This window comes from Meleagris gallopavo, chromosome 2, assembly GCF_000146605.3.
Source record: "Meleagris gallopavo isolate NT-WF06-2002-E0010 breed Aviagen turkey brand Nicholas breeding stock chromosome 2, Turkey_5.1, whole genome shotgun sequence".
Classification (NCBI taxonomy): Eukaryota; Metazoa; Chordata; class Aves; order Galliformes; family Phasianidae; genus Meleagris; species Meleagris gallopavo.
The window spans coordinates 31,874,336-31,889,203 of NC_015012.2; the positions used below are offsets into that span (position 1 = coordinate 31,874,336).

The 14,868-nt window shown below is 38.4% G+C and overlaps 1 protein-coding gene across 1 annotated transcript in view; it reads right to left on the reverse strand.

Annotated features, from left to right (window-relative positions):
* Positions 1-14,868, reverse strand: part of LOC100542113 (latent-transforming growth factor beta-binding protein 1) — a 63,135-nt gene that overhangs the window by 12,317 nt on the left and 35,950 nt on the right. Inside the window, exons 15-20 of the mRNA XM_010706882.3 lie at positions 13,205-13,330; positions 11,128-11,271; positions 6,484-6,666; positions 5,111-5,197; positions 1,917-2,045; positions 474-614 (exon numbers count right to left, since the gene is read on the reverse strand). Coding sequence (XP_010705184.1) covers positions 474-614; positions 1,917-2,045; positions 5,111-5,197; positions 6,484-6,666; positions 11,128-11,271; positions 13,205-13,330 — 810 coding nt within the window. The remainder of the gene's footprint in view (positions 1-473; positions 615-1,916; positions 2,046-5,110; positions 5,198-6,483; positions 6,667-11,127; positions 11,272-13,204; positions 13,331-14,868) is intronic.

A 14,868-nucleotide genomic window follows, 5' to 3' on the forward strand; every position in this document is an offset into this window, starting at 1 on the left:
CTTAAGCTGTTTTCTTCTGTATCTTGTTATTCCTGGTTTTATTCCAATGGTAGAAGCTCACAGTCATTCATTCTGAATTAGAGTGGACTAATTCCAGAGTTAGCCCACAGCCAAATCCCAGTCTCACAGAGCCTGCAAGCAAGATGCACCTCTTTGCATACAAAGCTATAGGAGGCCAATGCAGGGCTGATGAATCAACAGTGGAAAACTCCCCAGCCCAAGCCTAATTTTAATTGATACTTTCAGCAGTCTCCTGTCTAACATGGCAAGGTAGAGCCCTGTGGAGTCCTACATCATGTTGCCTTCTGGATAAACAGGTGATGAACTAAGCAATGCCCTCCAAAATTCTCTGGGAAAAAAAAGAGCAGGCTCATCCAAGCACGACCCATGCTAAGCTTACTGTGGTCTGTAGCCATGTCAGCACCACCTTATAGAGGTGTACTCACTCCAGGAATATATATAATGGATCATACCACTTGAATCTGCTGGTCTGATGCATCGCTTTTCTGTTGCGTCCAAAACCATTGGGTGTGTACAGAAACAGTTGTAAGATCCTTCTGTGTTAATGCACTGGCCATCAATACAGCTGTTTGGGTCCTGACATTCATCCGTGTCTTTAAAATGGAAGGAAATGTATCAAGGAAAGCCAGCACAAAGCAGTTGTATCGTGTTAATCAGTGTTTGTATTTTCTTACATTAGAAGCAGATTTCCCTGTATGTCTTCTGTTAAGTACTGAAATCCTGCCTGTGCCCATAAAGAAGAACAGACAGATGAGCAGGATGCTGATCTGTAATCCTCAGATGCCAGGAAGCATCTGGATCAGGAGGTTTGCTGAGGTAGGAGTGCCAGGCATACCCCGCATCCAGCACAGCTGCAGCTGATTCACAAGTTCCTATCCCCATGGGATAGTACTAGCAGGAATTAGAGGTGGGCATGCTCTCTGAGACTATTCATGAGCTCATCAGAAGGAAGGATTAAGTTATCTGGCCACAATGTTTCTTAGTTTGGGTTGGAGAAGAAAAGCAGAAATTTAGCCCAAAGGGAAGAACAGGCCTTACTTAAAAGAAATTACCTTAAATTAGCAAAGAAAAACAAAAACAAAACCAACCAAACTTTGTAGAGAAACAATCTTAGAAACCCAAGGTGAAAAGACTCTCTTATTGTGGTTGCAAAAATTACTTCCTTTCATTATGCTATTCTGCACATTTTTCAAGGTTATTTGCTTACAAAATAAAAGCCAGAGTCACACTAATTTTTAGCTGAATACCATAACCAAAGGAGTACAAAATTCTGTGGACTAAACTGAGCTTCAGTGACCTGAACTGTAATTTCACATTGCATTTTAACTCCTTGTGGAAAATAATCTGTACTTAAAAACAAGCAAACAAAAAAACCCTCTGTTGATTTATTATACTAAATACTATTATGCTAAAACCAGCACGCTTAACAAATACTGACTTCAAGTGTTTGCCCCATGTACAAAGAGCAGAAAGCTAAAAATTAGCTGGTGCAGTAAAGCAGCAGTGTGTGTTTATAGGGAGGGAGCTACCTCCAATCACTGTGCTGCCTGGATAAGGGCTGGTAGCAGCTCTAAAATACACTCGAGGGAGCACAAGGAGCTGTTTTGGAGATGCAAACTCTTGGGGGCAGTTTGCTGAGAAAGGAAGCAAATAAAGCAAACTCTGCTCTACATGCCATTACCATGTCAGCCCAAATTGCTGCCCAGCCAAGCAGAAGGGAAAAGAAATGACCCCGTGCCTCTGAAAAAGCTGCTACTACAGGAGTTTGGAGGCCCTGTGTACCTCTCCCCTTACTGGGAGTACTGCAGTTCTGGTGGGAATTCAGCTGTTTGAGTCTGCTTGTTTTGCCCATCTGCATACCATTACAGTGACAAGACCACTTTAAATAAACTTACCAAAGCACTGGAGCTTAACAGGGTCATAGTATGTGCCTTGTTTGCAGTAGCACTCATAACCTGGCTGTGTATTCAAACAGAAGCCATTTTTACAGATTTCTTGTCCAAAGAGCTGGCATTCATCAGCATCTGAAAAGAAAACATTAAAGGCTGCATTATCATAGTTACTACAACGACACGCAGAAGAGCAGAATGGAATAAAGCCTGTACACATCTGTTGAAGTAAAGTGCACTTTAAACAGTGGGGCCTAGCAGCACAGATATTCATAGAAAAAATAAATCCGATATAGAAAAGACAGTTGTTTGCAGATAGCCAAAGTAGAAAAGAGAAAACTTGTGCACTATAACTTTCTCTTGTCAGAGTAATTCTTATGGCACATACACACAGTAGATGAACTGCACAGAGTAAAGCCTGTGACACTGGGAGAGCCTGCAGCTCTTCTATCTAGCCTTAAGGCAAGCAAAACAGACTCAAAACAGCCAGGCCTATGCTTTTCAATATAATTTGCTTTACCCAAGGGATACTCACCATGAAATCCAATCAAATCACATCATCTTACTACAGAACTAAGCAGTTATCTTACTGACTTTCGTCGCTGCTCTCTTTCTTTCCCCGCAGTTTGGCAACTGCTGTGTGTAGCAGAGAATCCTCCTATTGGCACTGTTAGTGATTTCATTATTCAAACGTATCAAAAAGTTCACTGGAGACTTCCTTCCCCATAGAAATAATTGTGTCTGTTGCAAAATGCAGCGCTGCAGCTCTTAGAGCCACCAAGTGACAAAGAGAATCCATCACACCTTCAGATGAGGCTAAATGTTTTCAGGGAGGTTTCCCATCAGACATATGCCAGCTCATACATACCATTTCGCATTTGTACAAGTTTTTGTTCCCAGCTGTGTATTTATGTATTTGTTAGTGTTGGAATTCCATTCGCTTCTTTTTTTCCAACTCTCTTTCATTTGCTCAACCTATCTGCTAGACTGCTAAAGCACTCTGTTGAAGCTAGGTTGGTAATAAAAACAGCAATAACAAGCAAGTGATTTTCTCTCAATACCAGTTGTCTCAATCCACTGTCTTCTATAGATTTACTCCCCATTTTACACTAGAGCAATATATACTTCAGCCTCAAACTGTCATTTCCAGTTGTACATCAGTTTTAAAGGCAAATTATTCAAACACTTTTCCAGAGGAACTGAAAGAACAATAAAGCTATTTATTTTTATAGTTACTCTTCCAGCCCCTAAGTGGCTTCAAACATGAAATATTTTAAGTTGGACTGTTTAGCAGCAATGCAAAGATTAATAAGAAATATTATTTAACTGGATGTCTGTACATGTCTTTCTTTTTGCTGTGGAACAGAGGTATGTGTCTGTCTGGGGAAAAGTGGGAGAACCTGGCTGAGCATATTCACTTCTGACAGATAATTTCAAATGAAACAGGAGCTTTTCCTATATGGAAAAGTTTGCTGACAAGAGCAACAGAAACACAAGTTAGTGTAACAGAGCAAGATCACATTATTAGAAGGACTTGTCCATTTATTGTCTGTCCTCTGTGCCGTTCCTAAGGTTATTAGGAAATAAACTTATAAAAACAGAAAGAGTCTCATTATGGCAAGGAGTTGTTGAAGATATTTCCAGATGAAATATTTCCGCCCTCCGGTACTCACGGCAGCTAGAGATGTTACCAACCCTGAGGTAGCACAACAAAACCAGTGCAGATTTGGTTTGAGACATCTGGACATCATGTGCACATACTGTGTCCCAAATCCACAGAAATCTCTATACAGATAAATAACATGCTTAAACAATCCTCAAATAAATGTACCCTTACAGAATGTTAGGTGCTTCAAGAGAAGTTCTGAAATAGTATCATGACTTGTCAAGATGGAAACTGTCATCCTAGCCAGTTCATGTCATCAGTCATAGGTCCGGAGTGATCCCATGACACCTTTTTCTTTACTCACTCTAAGATGGTCAACAAAGAGACACCTCTAGAGACTGAAGATCTTACACAAAAACCCAGTTTAAATGCCCAAATTATTTTGAATGAATCTGGGTGTTAGTGCTTCACAATTTTCAGTATCTTTTCCATGTCCCTGTGAAGCAAAGTACCTCATATTCCTCAATTTGTGAAAAGCAAGGAGAGGTACAATAAATACTTAATGAGGACAACACTGAAAGATAGGAGAAGGGCAGAGAATGGAACTATTCACTAACTGGATAGGAAAAATGACCTATCAGTATCCTGGTCATTGAGGAAGGATAGTTAAAAAAATGTACAGATAAAAATCCTATGAAGAAAATCTTTCACCATCAGTTTTTGTCATCTCTCAGATTTAATACTGACAGAGCAGGGATTTAGCTAGAAGCAACTCTGGCCAGTGTTTATCAACCATTTGACAGTATGCCTCTATTAATATTAGCTCTTTTTAAAAATATCCGATTCTATTGCATTTTTTATGTGATGTGAACACATGGTAATTTCTACATAAATTCTTGATTTGTAAAACAGTGATTCTAATAGGAAAAAATATATACAATTTGTAAACTTTTTAAAGATACTGCAGTTCCTGCATAACTCAAACACAAATCACTGATTTCATTTCAGCTAACTAATACAGTACATGACACCATATTCTGAGGAAAATTGATTTCACAAATATGAGTGACTACTTTTCAAACAGGAATTTCCCTGATCTCACTCTTCTCTTAGTGATGTCAACTCCCTCTTGTCCACACCCACAGGCTCAGATTTCTGTCACTCACATTCTCTACAGTCTTTTGTTCGGGAATAAGTTCATGAAGTTCTGTAAAGAGAATGTCACTGCTGAACCTCTGTCAGTTTTTATATTCTTCTAAGTCTAATTTTAACACAGCACCTCCTCCCAGCTGCCACGCATTTGTCTACACTGTTAAGATTGCTTTGCATTTTGTATATAGATGACTATTTGAGGTTTACAGTCTCGGCATCTAGTCTTACAATATATAGCACTTAATATAAAATAAACTGGAATGTCACAGAGACCGTATAATTGATGTTGTCTGTCAAATGATGATTTTCAGCTCTGTTCCATATCACAAACAGTTTTTGTCACCTACTAAAATTTGAACTGATATGTTTATATTGCTAGCTCACATTTCTAGTCAATCAACTACCAGAAATTCTGAAGTAATTGATATGAATCAGCACTGACCTTTGTAATTCTCAGCAAGAAGCCCATAAGATGATTCTTCAGAGGGAATGAAGCCTTTCCCTTCAGGACACAAATCAGTGAATTCAGCTACAAGAGAGGGAAAAAACAAAAATTATGCTGTCCAGAAAAAATACTTGCATATACTTGTTACATACATGTTTCAGGATAGTTTGAGAAATCTGAGGCAACCTTTTGCCTTATACACATCTATCAGGCCATCATGCACACCTTCAGCTAAATGGGTGATGCTAATTCTACAGCTCAACGTTTTGCTGCTCTCAGCACTACTGGCAGAGGAAGTTTTGAAAAACAGGGCTAGGACACCTAGCTATCACAGAGCTGAATGTAAACTCATTTACCTAGCTTCTTGTCTGAAGAATATAGTCTTCATCGGGTTACATGCTGCACTGCTGTTCTAACAATGCCAATAGCAAAATTATTGTAATTAAAGTGGCCTTTCTGAGCTACACTGCAAGCTGCAGTGTAGACACATCCCAACTGAGATACAACCCTCAGTGAAAAGCGTAATTAACTGCAACAGGAGAACATCTTATGGGTAACAGAGGATAATTGTTTAAAGTGTCTTGGAGACTGTACAGAATCAAGTAAACCTATCCAAGCAGAATGTTTACCTAATGTGCTTCATTACAGTTTCACTGATCTTAAACTACAGTTAAAACAGGAACTAAACAAGATGATGCATGTGAGTAGAAACTAATCTTTACCATTTAATATAAAAAAGTTTATGCATGTTCTCTTTTAATGTGATTTTTTCCAGATGGTTCCGAATTTCAGCCATCACTGTTTGTATTTCAAGTATTGTTTTCAGTATTTGTGATAAGTATCATATGGCTATGTTTTTCTAATTTAATATTTAGAGGTTACACAATTGTCTGCAGAGAGCATGATTAGCAGTATTGATCAGTAAGTCGGAAAATGTAAAACTAACATCATAATATAAATCAGTAATTCATAGTGATGTAGAAACAACATTATGAAGAATAACTACAGACTCAAAAGCATGTGATGCTTACATTTGTTTTCCAGCTTGTGGAAAAAAATCTAACTAAAATGGTGCCATTGCATCTATACTTTCTGTGAGAATCCATTTTTGTTTAAAATCTATTGGAGATAATGCTGCCTGGTAACATTTTATCCCTAGGTTAACTGTGGCAAAGCAAGTGGATTTAGACCAGATATGAATTATTCCTATTGACTTTTCCTCTACAGAAATCTCCCCTGAAAAAATCATGGCAATATTCTACAAAATAGGGAATCTAATGCGAAAGCCTTCTCTGACAGCAAGGCATACTAAAGTTAACAAAAATACAGTGCTTCAGAAATTTACACATGGATGGACAGCTTCATCTTACCAGTTCCAAAGACAGGGCATGGGAAGATTTCACAGTTATCACCCCAGCCAGCACCCAAAGTACAGCAGCATTCTTGTTTGGTTACATTGGACGCAAGCACATTGTCACAGAAGTTAGCATCGTTCAGATTGTAGTAGCACTCCTTCTTTCCATCTTCGTGTTGATCAGGCTCTATTGGCAATTCTAAAAGTGAAGAGAACATCTGTGTAAGATGATATGTGAAATAAATAGATTTGTTTTACAGGAGAGTCATGCGAGTCACAGTTCTGAAGTCACTGCAGTGAAGAATAGTGTTGCCTGGTTGAGAAGAAAATAGTTAGGTACAAATTCTGTTTTCACCTTTTTGTTCTTGCAAAGAATGATGGGAGTTCATAACTGTTCTTTATCAGACCCATTCTCCAACTTGGCCAAAAATGGAATTTTTCATCACTTTCAAGTGATGCATGAACTACCTGCTGTCATAACTATCTAACTATCATGCCCAACGCTGTGCTTTTCATGTATGAACCTTGATGCCCTTCACAGACATGAGCAAACATTACACAACCTCATTTTACAGATAAAGAAGCTAAGGCACAAACTGGAAAGGACTGATTCTCCAAAGAATGAACATTTCCTTTTGATTTTACTGGGGAAAAAAAGCACAGTCCATACTTGAAAACAAAGCCCTTCATGATTTTGGCAAAAGTAACTGTGCAACTCTGCAGTAAGCAGAGGAATATAATACAGATGTCGAGTTAACTGACTCTGCATTTTACTTTAAAATAGGCTTTGCAGGCATCCAGCCAAGAAATAGTATTTTCTGCCCTTTGCAGTTGAGTGGGTCCTCTCCTGCTTATATATACATAAGGACTTGAGGAAAAACACTCTTTCCCATAGATCCAATAAAAGACATTAACAGTCAAAGACTTTTAAAAGCAAGGCACTCCTTAAGTACGCAAAGGAGTGAGTTTGAAAAGAAATACATAATTTAAGCTTCTATATTTTCAGAATCCTGTCCATCTAACCTTGCACTTGCATAAAAATTCTCTTCAAGAGCTCAGTAAAGAAACTATCACATGAAATTGTTAATCGCACTTGATCAATATGACAAACTTGCCATGCGCCATCCATAATGTAACTGAGTGGTTCACATTTATTAATCAAAACAGAAACTTTGTTCTGGAATTTTAGATAAGCCCTGAGGTGATTTGTTCATTCCCTTTTCTTCTTGGGAAATGCTTCTTGCCTAGCACTTCAATTAGAAATACTGAAATTCATAAAAACACCCTACAAATAATTGCATATTGATTGATTTTCCACTGTTTGAGATTTCATCTGTTTCTTCTCAGTCTCTTGCGCAATATGCCAAGCGGCAGAGAACTGTCAAGTAAGGTGTCCAGGTGGGAATTAAAACTCAAGAAGATACTCAAGGCTGCCAGCATACAAACACTATGTAGCTGGGAGAACCACGTTCACTTGAGCACTGTGTCTGTTTGCCCCTCCCTCTGGCCGTCTCATGGAGGCAATGCTCAGCTTCTTCGCACAAGTTACAGAATGCATCTTTTTTCTCATCCCCTTCACATATAAAGAAATGGCTGTGAGGTGGGAGCTCAAAGGCAGCGATTGCACAACAGATGCTGAAGGAACTCCAGCTCAATACCTGAAACCCGTCCTGCCTTCCCGACAGGACGCAAGCAGGTGAGACAAGGCAGCTTTACTGAGCATGCAAATAATAGATTCATTTTCAAAAAAGCAATAAAGACTGCCTGTTACTGCACTTCAGTAGTATGAACGTGTGTAATAGTTCTTTTGGCTTCTTATTTCAAACAGACAATTAGATTTATTTCTATTTTCCTCAGAAAAGTGCCTGTGTCTGTTTTTGGAGATTGAGGAGCTGGCAGATTCCTCTACTCAAATGTAGTACAATGTTGCCACCTACAAGGCAAATTTTCCTTTGCTCTTTTGCCAATATAACTAAGTTGTACATTAAAGGAAACACCCAGCTGAGTGCTTATTTCATCTTTGTTAGTTTAGTCTGTGGTCTCCCCTCATCAGATAATTACAATTTTCCATAATGTGCTGAATTTCATAAAGTACAGCGGTTTTGTGGTATCAGCTGCTGTCCAATAGGAACCAAGTTAAGACTATCGTGTGTCACAGAAACCAGGGAACTGAATCTGTTATTCCAAGGTGAGAGAGCAGTACTTGAGCTACTAAGTTATACATTTTCTTTGGCTGTCTGCCATCTGTCTAACTGAATCAAAGCCAAATGCTTCTAAGCAGGAGAAAATGCATGGCACTTTTCATGCTGTTTACCAGAGAAAGAACACCAGAAGCTGCCCCAAGAGGAATGGGAGACAATCTCATGGTGTGATTGTTTATTCCCATTTTACATACGATGTGTTGGTTTTTCCTCCCATTATCTGTTCAGCAGCTTAAAGGTCTGTTGTTTACACAGCTGTGTCTGAGGGTTAGTCAAGAAGGCTTCATGAACGTTTGGAAAGCAAATGAGACACTAAATTTTTTTATTATTATTTTTTAAATCAAGATGAGTCTACGTCTACAAGCTTATAATTTCTTTCATACACTATTAACCATTTAGTAAATAGGTTGTTTTTGAAAGTGGTTTCAGTAAGTATTTGGACCAAATATGATAGGAAATGGACTTGCTATTTCATACTGTTGCTTGTTTTCCTTTTTTTGCTGTTGCTAAAAAAGTAAAATATTCCTCTATCTAAGGCACTCAGGTAAAGTAATTTTATCAGGTTGATACAACTGTTAAATTAACAGTCTGGAAGACAGAATCTATCTGCTGCTAGATGCAGTATGAAGTATTTATCAGAAATAGATTTATAGATCTTAATGTAACCTTGATCTAACAATATGCTTCAGTAATGTGCAAAAATGTGCATTAGCATTACAGGATTCATTGTGTAATCAGGACATTAGTATGTGATTTGACTGTAGCATAGACATTTATTTATCTAGGAAATGGTCTGAGACAAAACCTTAAAATAAATTTACCTGATGAGATCTTTCTTACCCCATACCTATCTCTTATTTGCATGCAGAATCAGTGATGTAGTTGTTAAAGTGAAAATGTGTGAATCGTTACAAATTCATGACTTCTAAAACCTCAGCAAAGACTCAAGTGACTGAGCAAATGGCACGAGTAATACACTTTCTGAGCTCCATTTTCAGAAATAAAGTAAAAATATATTGGTATGTGCCTACAGTCAAGGTGTAATCTTACAGATTTCTCAGCTGGCTCCGCATGTGGCAATCTACACCACCTAATGCATGTGTGCAGTGTATTACAGACACAGGCATATACACAATTCAGGAAGAGTAGAAGTGGCATGTTTACAAACGATATCTGAGACCACGTCTTCATAGATGACGGAAACTCAGATTGTGATATAGCTCAACCACCTCCCTGGGGAGCCTATTCCACTGCTTAGCAACCCTTTCTGTAAAGAAGTTTTTCCTGATATCCACCTAAACTTACTCTGGTGCAATTTGAGGCCATTTCCCCTCATCCTGTCACCTGTTGGGGTTTCTGCTTCAGCTATCTTCCTTTTTTCATTCCTGTAGGCCTGAATCTTTCTCATAGGATTTTGTAGAAGTTTCAGCTTGTCAGTCAGCTGTTTATGGTATTTCACAAGCAGCATCTTCTGTGCTGCTGAGTGCTGTATTCAACAATCTAAATACTTGTTGCACTTGGGTCACAGATGTTTCAACCTTGTTTACAAGTCTAAGTGATACCAGAAAATAGCCACAGCTTTTTAAGTTCTGAAGTCTGCATCTAGAAGAACAGTCAGTTTTTTTAAAGTGTTCCAGAAGCTAAGTCCGACTACAGTGTAAGAGGAAAATAGAAAAATACCAAGATTTACATTCCAGGGGGGGAAAAATGTGCAAGTTAATTCCTTTGTTAATTGTTCTCTGTTGCTCCCTACACTGGGTTGCTTCTAGATCAGTCTAGAAAACTGGAGGCAAATTCATGAGTTCAAAGTTTGTTCTTAAAGAGTGTACCTGCAGTAGTATTTGCAACATCCAGCACACCTGAACGAGACCTCACAAATCTTGGAAGATGGACAATGAGGAAAAACAGGACAAAAGATGGAGTAAAATGTGCAAAGGGTGCACAGCCACTGACAATTCAGTGTTTAGGCTTTCCTAATCACCTTTTCTGAGGACTCACATTGGTACTATTTAACGCTATGAGAAGACCACTATATACAAATTTTGTTTTTAATCATATTCTCCCTTGAACATTGTCCAAGAATACTGATAGATCATTGTAAAAATAAGAAAAAATAAAAATCACTCACGCTGTACATTTGATGTCACATCACAATTCATTGTCACAGCACAGCAAATATGAGATTGTTTGATCTTAACTGCTCTAAGTGTTCGCTGTTACTACCAAGGCTGTTGGTATAAAAAACTTCAAAGGGTGCCAGAGTACCAGAGTATATTTTCACGATGCACTGATAATATTATTTGATCCTAGACACAGCTCCTCTCATACACACATATTAAGGACAACAAAGTTTTAGTTTTCTGTTATTAACACAAGAATTTCTACCAACTTTACCTTTGCACAGGTTATATATTCACTGAAAATCATGCCAAGCATTCAAAAATCTGCAGGTATTTTACCTGGTGTGGTACGGAAGCGACACTGTCCGGTCATGGGATCGTACTCCTGGTTTTCATCAGAACACAGGCACAGGAAAGAACCATCGACGTTTTCACAGAGGGCTTCGCCACATACCCCGCTCAGCATTTCACATTCATTCACATCTGGGTGAAAAGGCAGAAACATAAATCAATTCAAAGCCGCTACTGACAGTTTATTCTTTTATCTGCTGTATCTGTGCCAGTGATGTCTGCCAGATTTCAGATATGATCTCTGGGGAAGGATTAAAACCTCACTAATACCTAAGTGGGCTCATAAACAAGTAGTTTGGCCCTTTGAAATAAAGGTACACGAAAGCCACAATGCAGTTTATAAAAAGATTGGTGCTGTTTGGGGACTGCTTGTAGACTGGAACACCAGTTTTCTTTTGTTTCTTTTTTTGGGGGGTTGCTTTTTCATTTCTAAATATTTTCTCAGCACCATTTTCTTGGGCTTTAAAATTGAGTCTCATTTCATTTGTATTCTTAAAAGAGCTACTACCACCAAACTTGTTCTCTTTATTATCAAACTTCCAGTAAATGCAGGGAGTGAAATAAGTGGTGCGATACAGACTGCACTATGAAAAGACAGTTTACTTTTCGTCTCAGAAACCCATTTTTCCAGTGAACATCCATTGAACAATGAATTCTCTGCATGCACTTCCACTGCATGTGTTCTGTATCTGTGTGAGTTCTCAGAGGCTGCTCTGCAGCCCACAAGGGTTATTTTCCTGCACAAATTTCCTCTCCCACCTTCAGATGCTCCAAACTAATAACTGTGACTGGCCAACTATTAAACAAACAAACAAAAAATCCACATATTTTTAACTTGGATTCCACATACCTACTAATTAGTCTACTCTGAAATGCTTTCAGTTTATGGGAGAGTTGTCTACTCTTTAAAGGTCACCAAATACTCTCAGTATGACTTTATTCCCTTTTGGGCTGTTAAAGTTTACCATTGAAAACTACTTAGTGTTTCAACTAGTGGTAGAATCTGAAAGTTATAATTTCTTCATTATGGTTTGGAAATATCTATAATTGAGTACAGTCTAAAGTGTAATTTGTGAGGCAGTCTTTTATACTTTTTGCAGAAAGAATGAATATCTACTCATGATTGAACACTGCTTTGTGTATGTTTATTTTTTATAAACATGCATTTTAACTTTGAAGAACGTTGCCTGGCCAGGAATTTACATTTTTCCTAAAATTCTTTTGCTTAAATAACCTTCATTGAAATGTATAAACATTTTACAATTGTCCACCGTATTTCCAGGACTGTGTGTATTAAAGAAGGTAAGAACTGAAAGACTGAGTTTTGTCCTAATTCTGGTTTGAAGAAATTGTTTGATGAATACCTTTCCTTGATCTGGTACTAATTTTCTATTAGAAACTTGTGCTGCCTCAAACACTGATTGTTGTATTAACAACAGACAGAGAAACCTATTACTTAAAAAGAAACGGGCACTATTTACGCATGTATGAAAATCTCACATCTTTTCATGGTGATGGGTGTCTTTCCTGGCGCTTGAATTCAGTGTTAAAATACGTTCAAATACAGTGTGCCTAGGGAGGCATGCCATCTAATTCAGTCTGCATGTACCACATGCCAGACTTTATTTCCTGTAGGAGGTACTACAGAGTTCTGGTTATTCAGTTAAGAGACTAAACAGATGTTGCATTTAAATAGGCTAAAGCATTAAATTCACTGTCAGGATTTATACCTGTGCATGGTTCTGACATTCAGAAACAGTATGTTTTCTTGTATGTTTTTATCTTTTTCTAAGAGAGAAAATGAGTGGTTCAGCTTATTTACTGTCGTTTTCTGTACCGTTCTAGTAACAAGTTCTCACTACATGACTAAACAGTTATATTTCCACCTGGCACAGTGTTCAGTGAGCAAAGCACAGCTCAACTTTATTTTGTTAGCACATGGCACAACTTCAGTAAAAATGATGAAAAAAGAAATACGTTCTTGTGAGGAAATGCATTTTGCTTATCAGCTGCTTTTTACTTGCTAGAACCTTACAAGAGAGACCACTTGCAAGTGGGAACTCACCTGTACACCCTTGCCCATCCTGTGAGTCCTGATAGCCCTGGTAACAGAGGCAGCGATAGGAGCCATCCATGTTTTCACAGAACCCGTGGCTGCCGCACACTGTGCCATTCACACATTCATCAATGTCTGCAAAGAAGTATTTAACATCAGCCATGTGACAATCAAAACAGACATTCACGAGGAGTGCAGGAAAACAACCAAAGGGCTGTTTTTACAAACAGATAGCTGTGATTCCTCTGCACAGCAGAAAGGAATACACAAAGGACAGACCCAAAATCCTCAAGTGAAGTAGGAAGACATAAGATTTTGGAAATTGTTTCACTGTTAATTTCACTGGAAATATCTTATGTCAGACAATGATTTTCTTTCAACCGCCTCACTTGTGTTTCACCAACCTGCCCAACCTTGGCATGATGCTACATAGCACAGAATAAGACACAGTTTAAACACAACCATCTCTGCGTTTTCTACAGGTTCTGCTGGCGTAGTGTTACACTGTCAACAGCATATGTGAAACTGAACCCCTCGTGCAAGAAGTGCTTAAGAGTATGGTTACATTCCTTTTGCAGAAGTGCTGAACGCAAGCCAAAGAGTTTATGTGTGACTTAGAAGTGCTGAACATATCTCATTCTGGCAGTTGGCACAGAAGAAAATTTTGTGGTGCGTGTGTAAGTGGCAAATATCTGCAGCATGCGCCTTCTGGTTTTAATCCTCATAGTTTACACATATGAATAATCTTATGTAGGTAGGCAAAGTAATTACAATGCCGGCATGCTTTCTATACCAGCCCTTGTAGTTTTCATTTGTGGTTTACTGGTCTTACAAGTCACTGCATGAGTAAGTCTGTTCTTGACTCAGATGCCCACCAGCCTGTAATGAAGCAGAGCTCCTTGTAACAGAACGTGGTTTATTTTTGTAAGTGCATTACAAGTACTAGGAATATATTGTTTTTATCTTCACTTGAATCAAGACCTAAAACCAAGGCCCTGACCATCTGTGGTCATTTAAGATGTCATTGTGTGTTTTTCAGGAGGAAGAACATTAGCCCAAAAAGCTGGGAAGCTGCCAGGATACTAGGATCAGTACCTTCTGCTTTCTGAATTCCTCGGCAGTTTGAAGTGGAGAAGTTGTTGCTAAATTTCTTTCCTAGAATCCATTGTGAATGGTAAGTAAGGTTGCTGTTCACCTGGAATTATGTTCTCTGCTGTGCCTCTGAGATAATTACATTTTAAATGGTAAAAAAAAGTGACTCACTTTTGATTTACCTAGTTTTTAGCTAGATCATTAATCCTGCTTATGAGAGCAGACCATATGATGAAGCCTACAAATACTGTACCTTGAGCCTTAGGCACTCACTGAACTCAGGGGCTGGGAGGACTGAACCCTGCATTGACACAGAGGATGTGTTTGAACAGTGAGCAACACTATTTGACAGGTTTAGAACTGCATATCAATTTTCAAGACCAGAAGAGAGATCCACATCATGTAGCCTGGACTCTTAAATTAATAGGTTAAAAAAATACCTCTGGTAGTTCTTTTTTACTGAATAAATTCTGGAACTGTACTTTCCGTAAAGGCCTCTAATTTAATTTTAAGGTTGTGTAAGTGAAGGAAAACTCACCTCTCACTGAATTGATCCACTGGTTAACAACATTCAGCTAAAA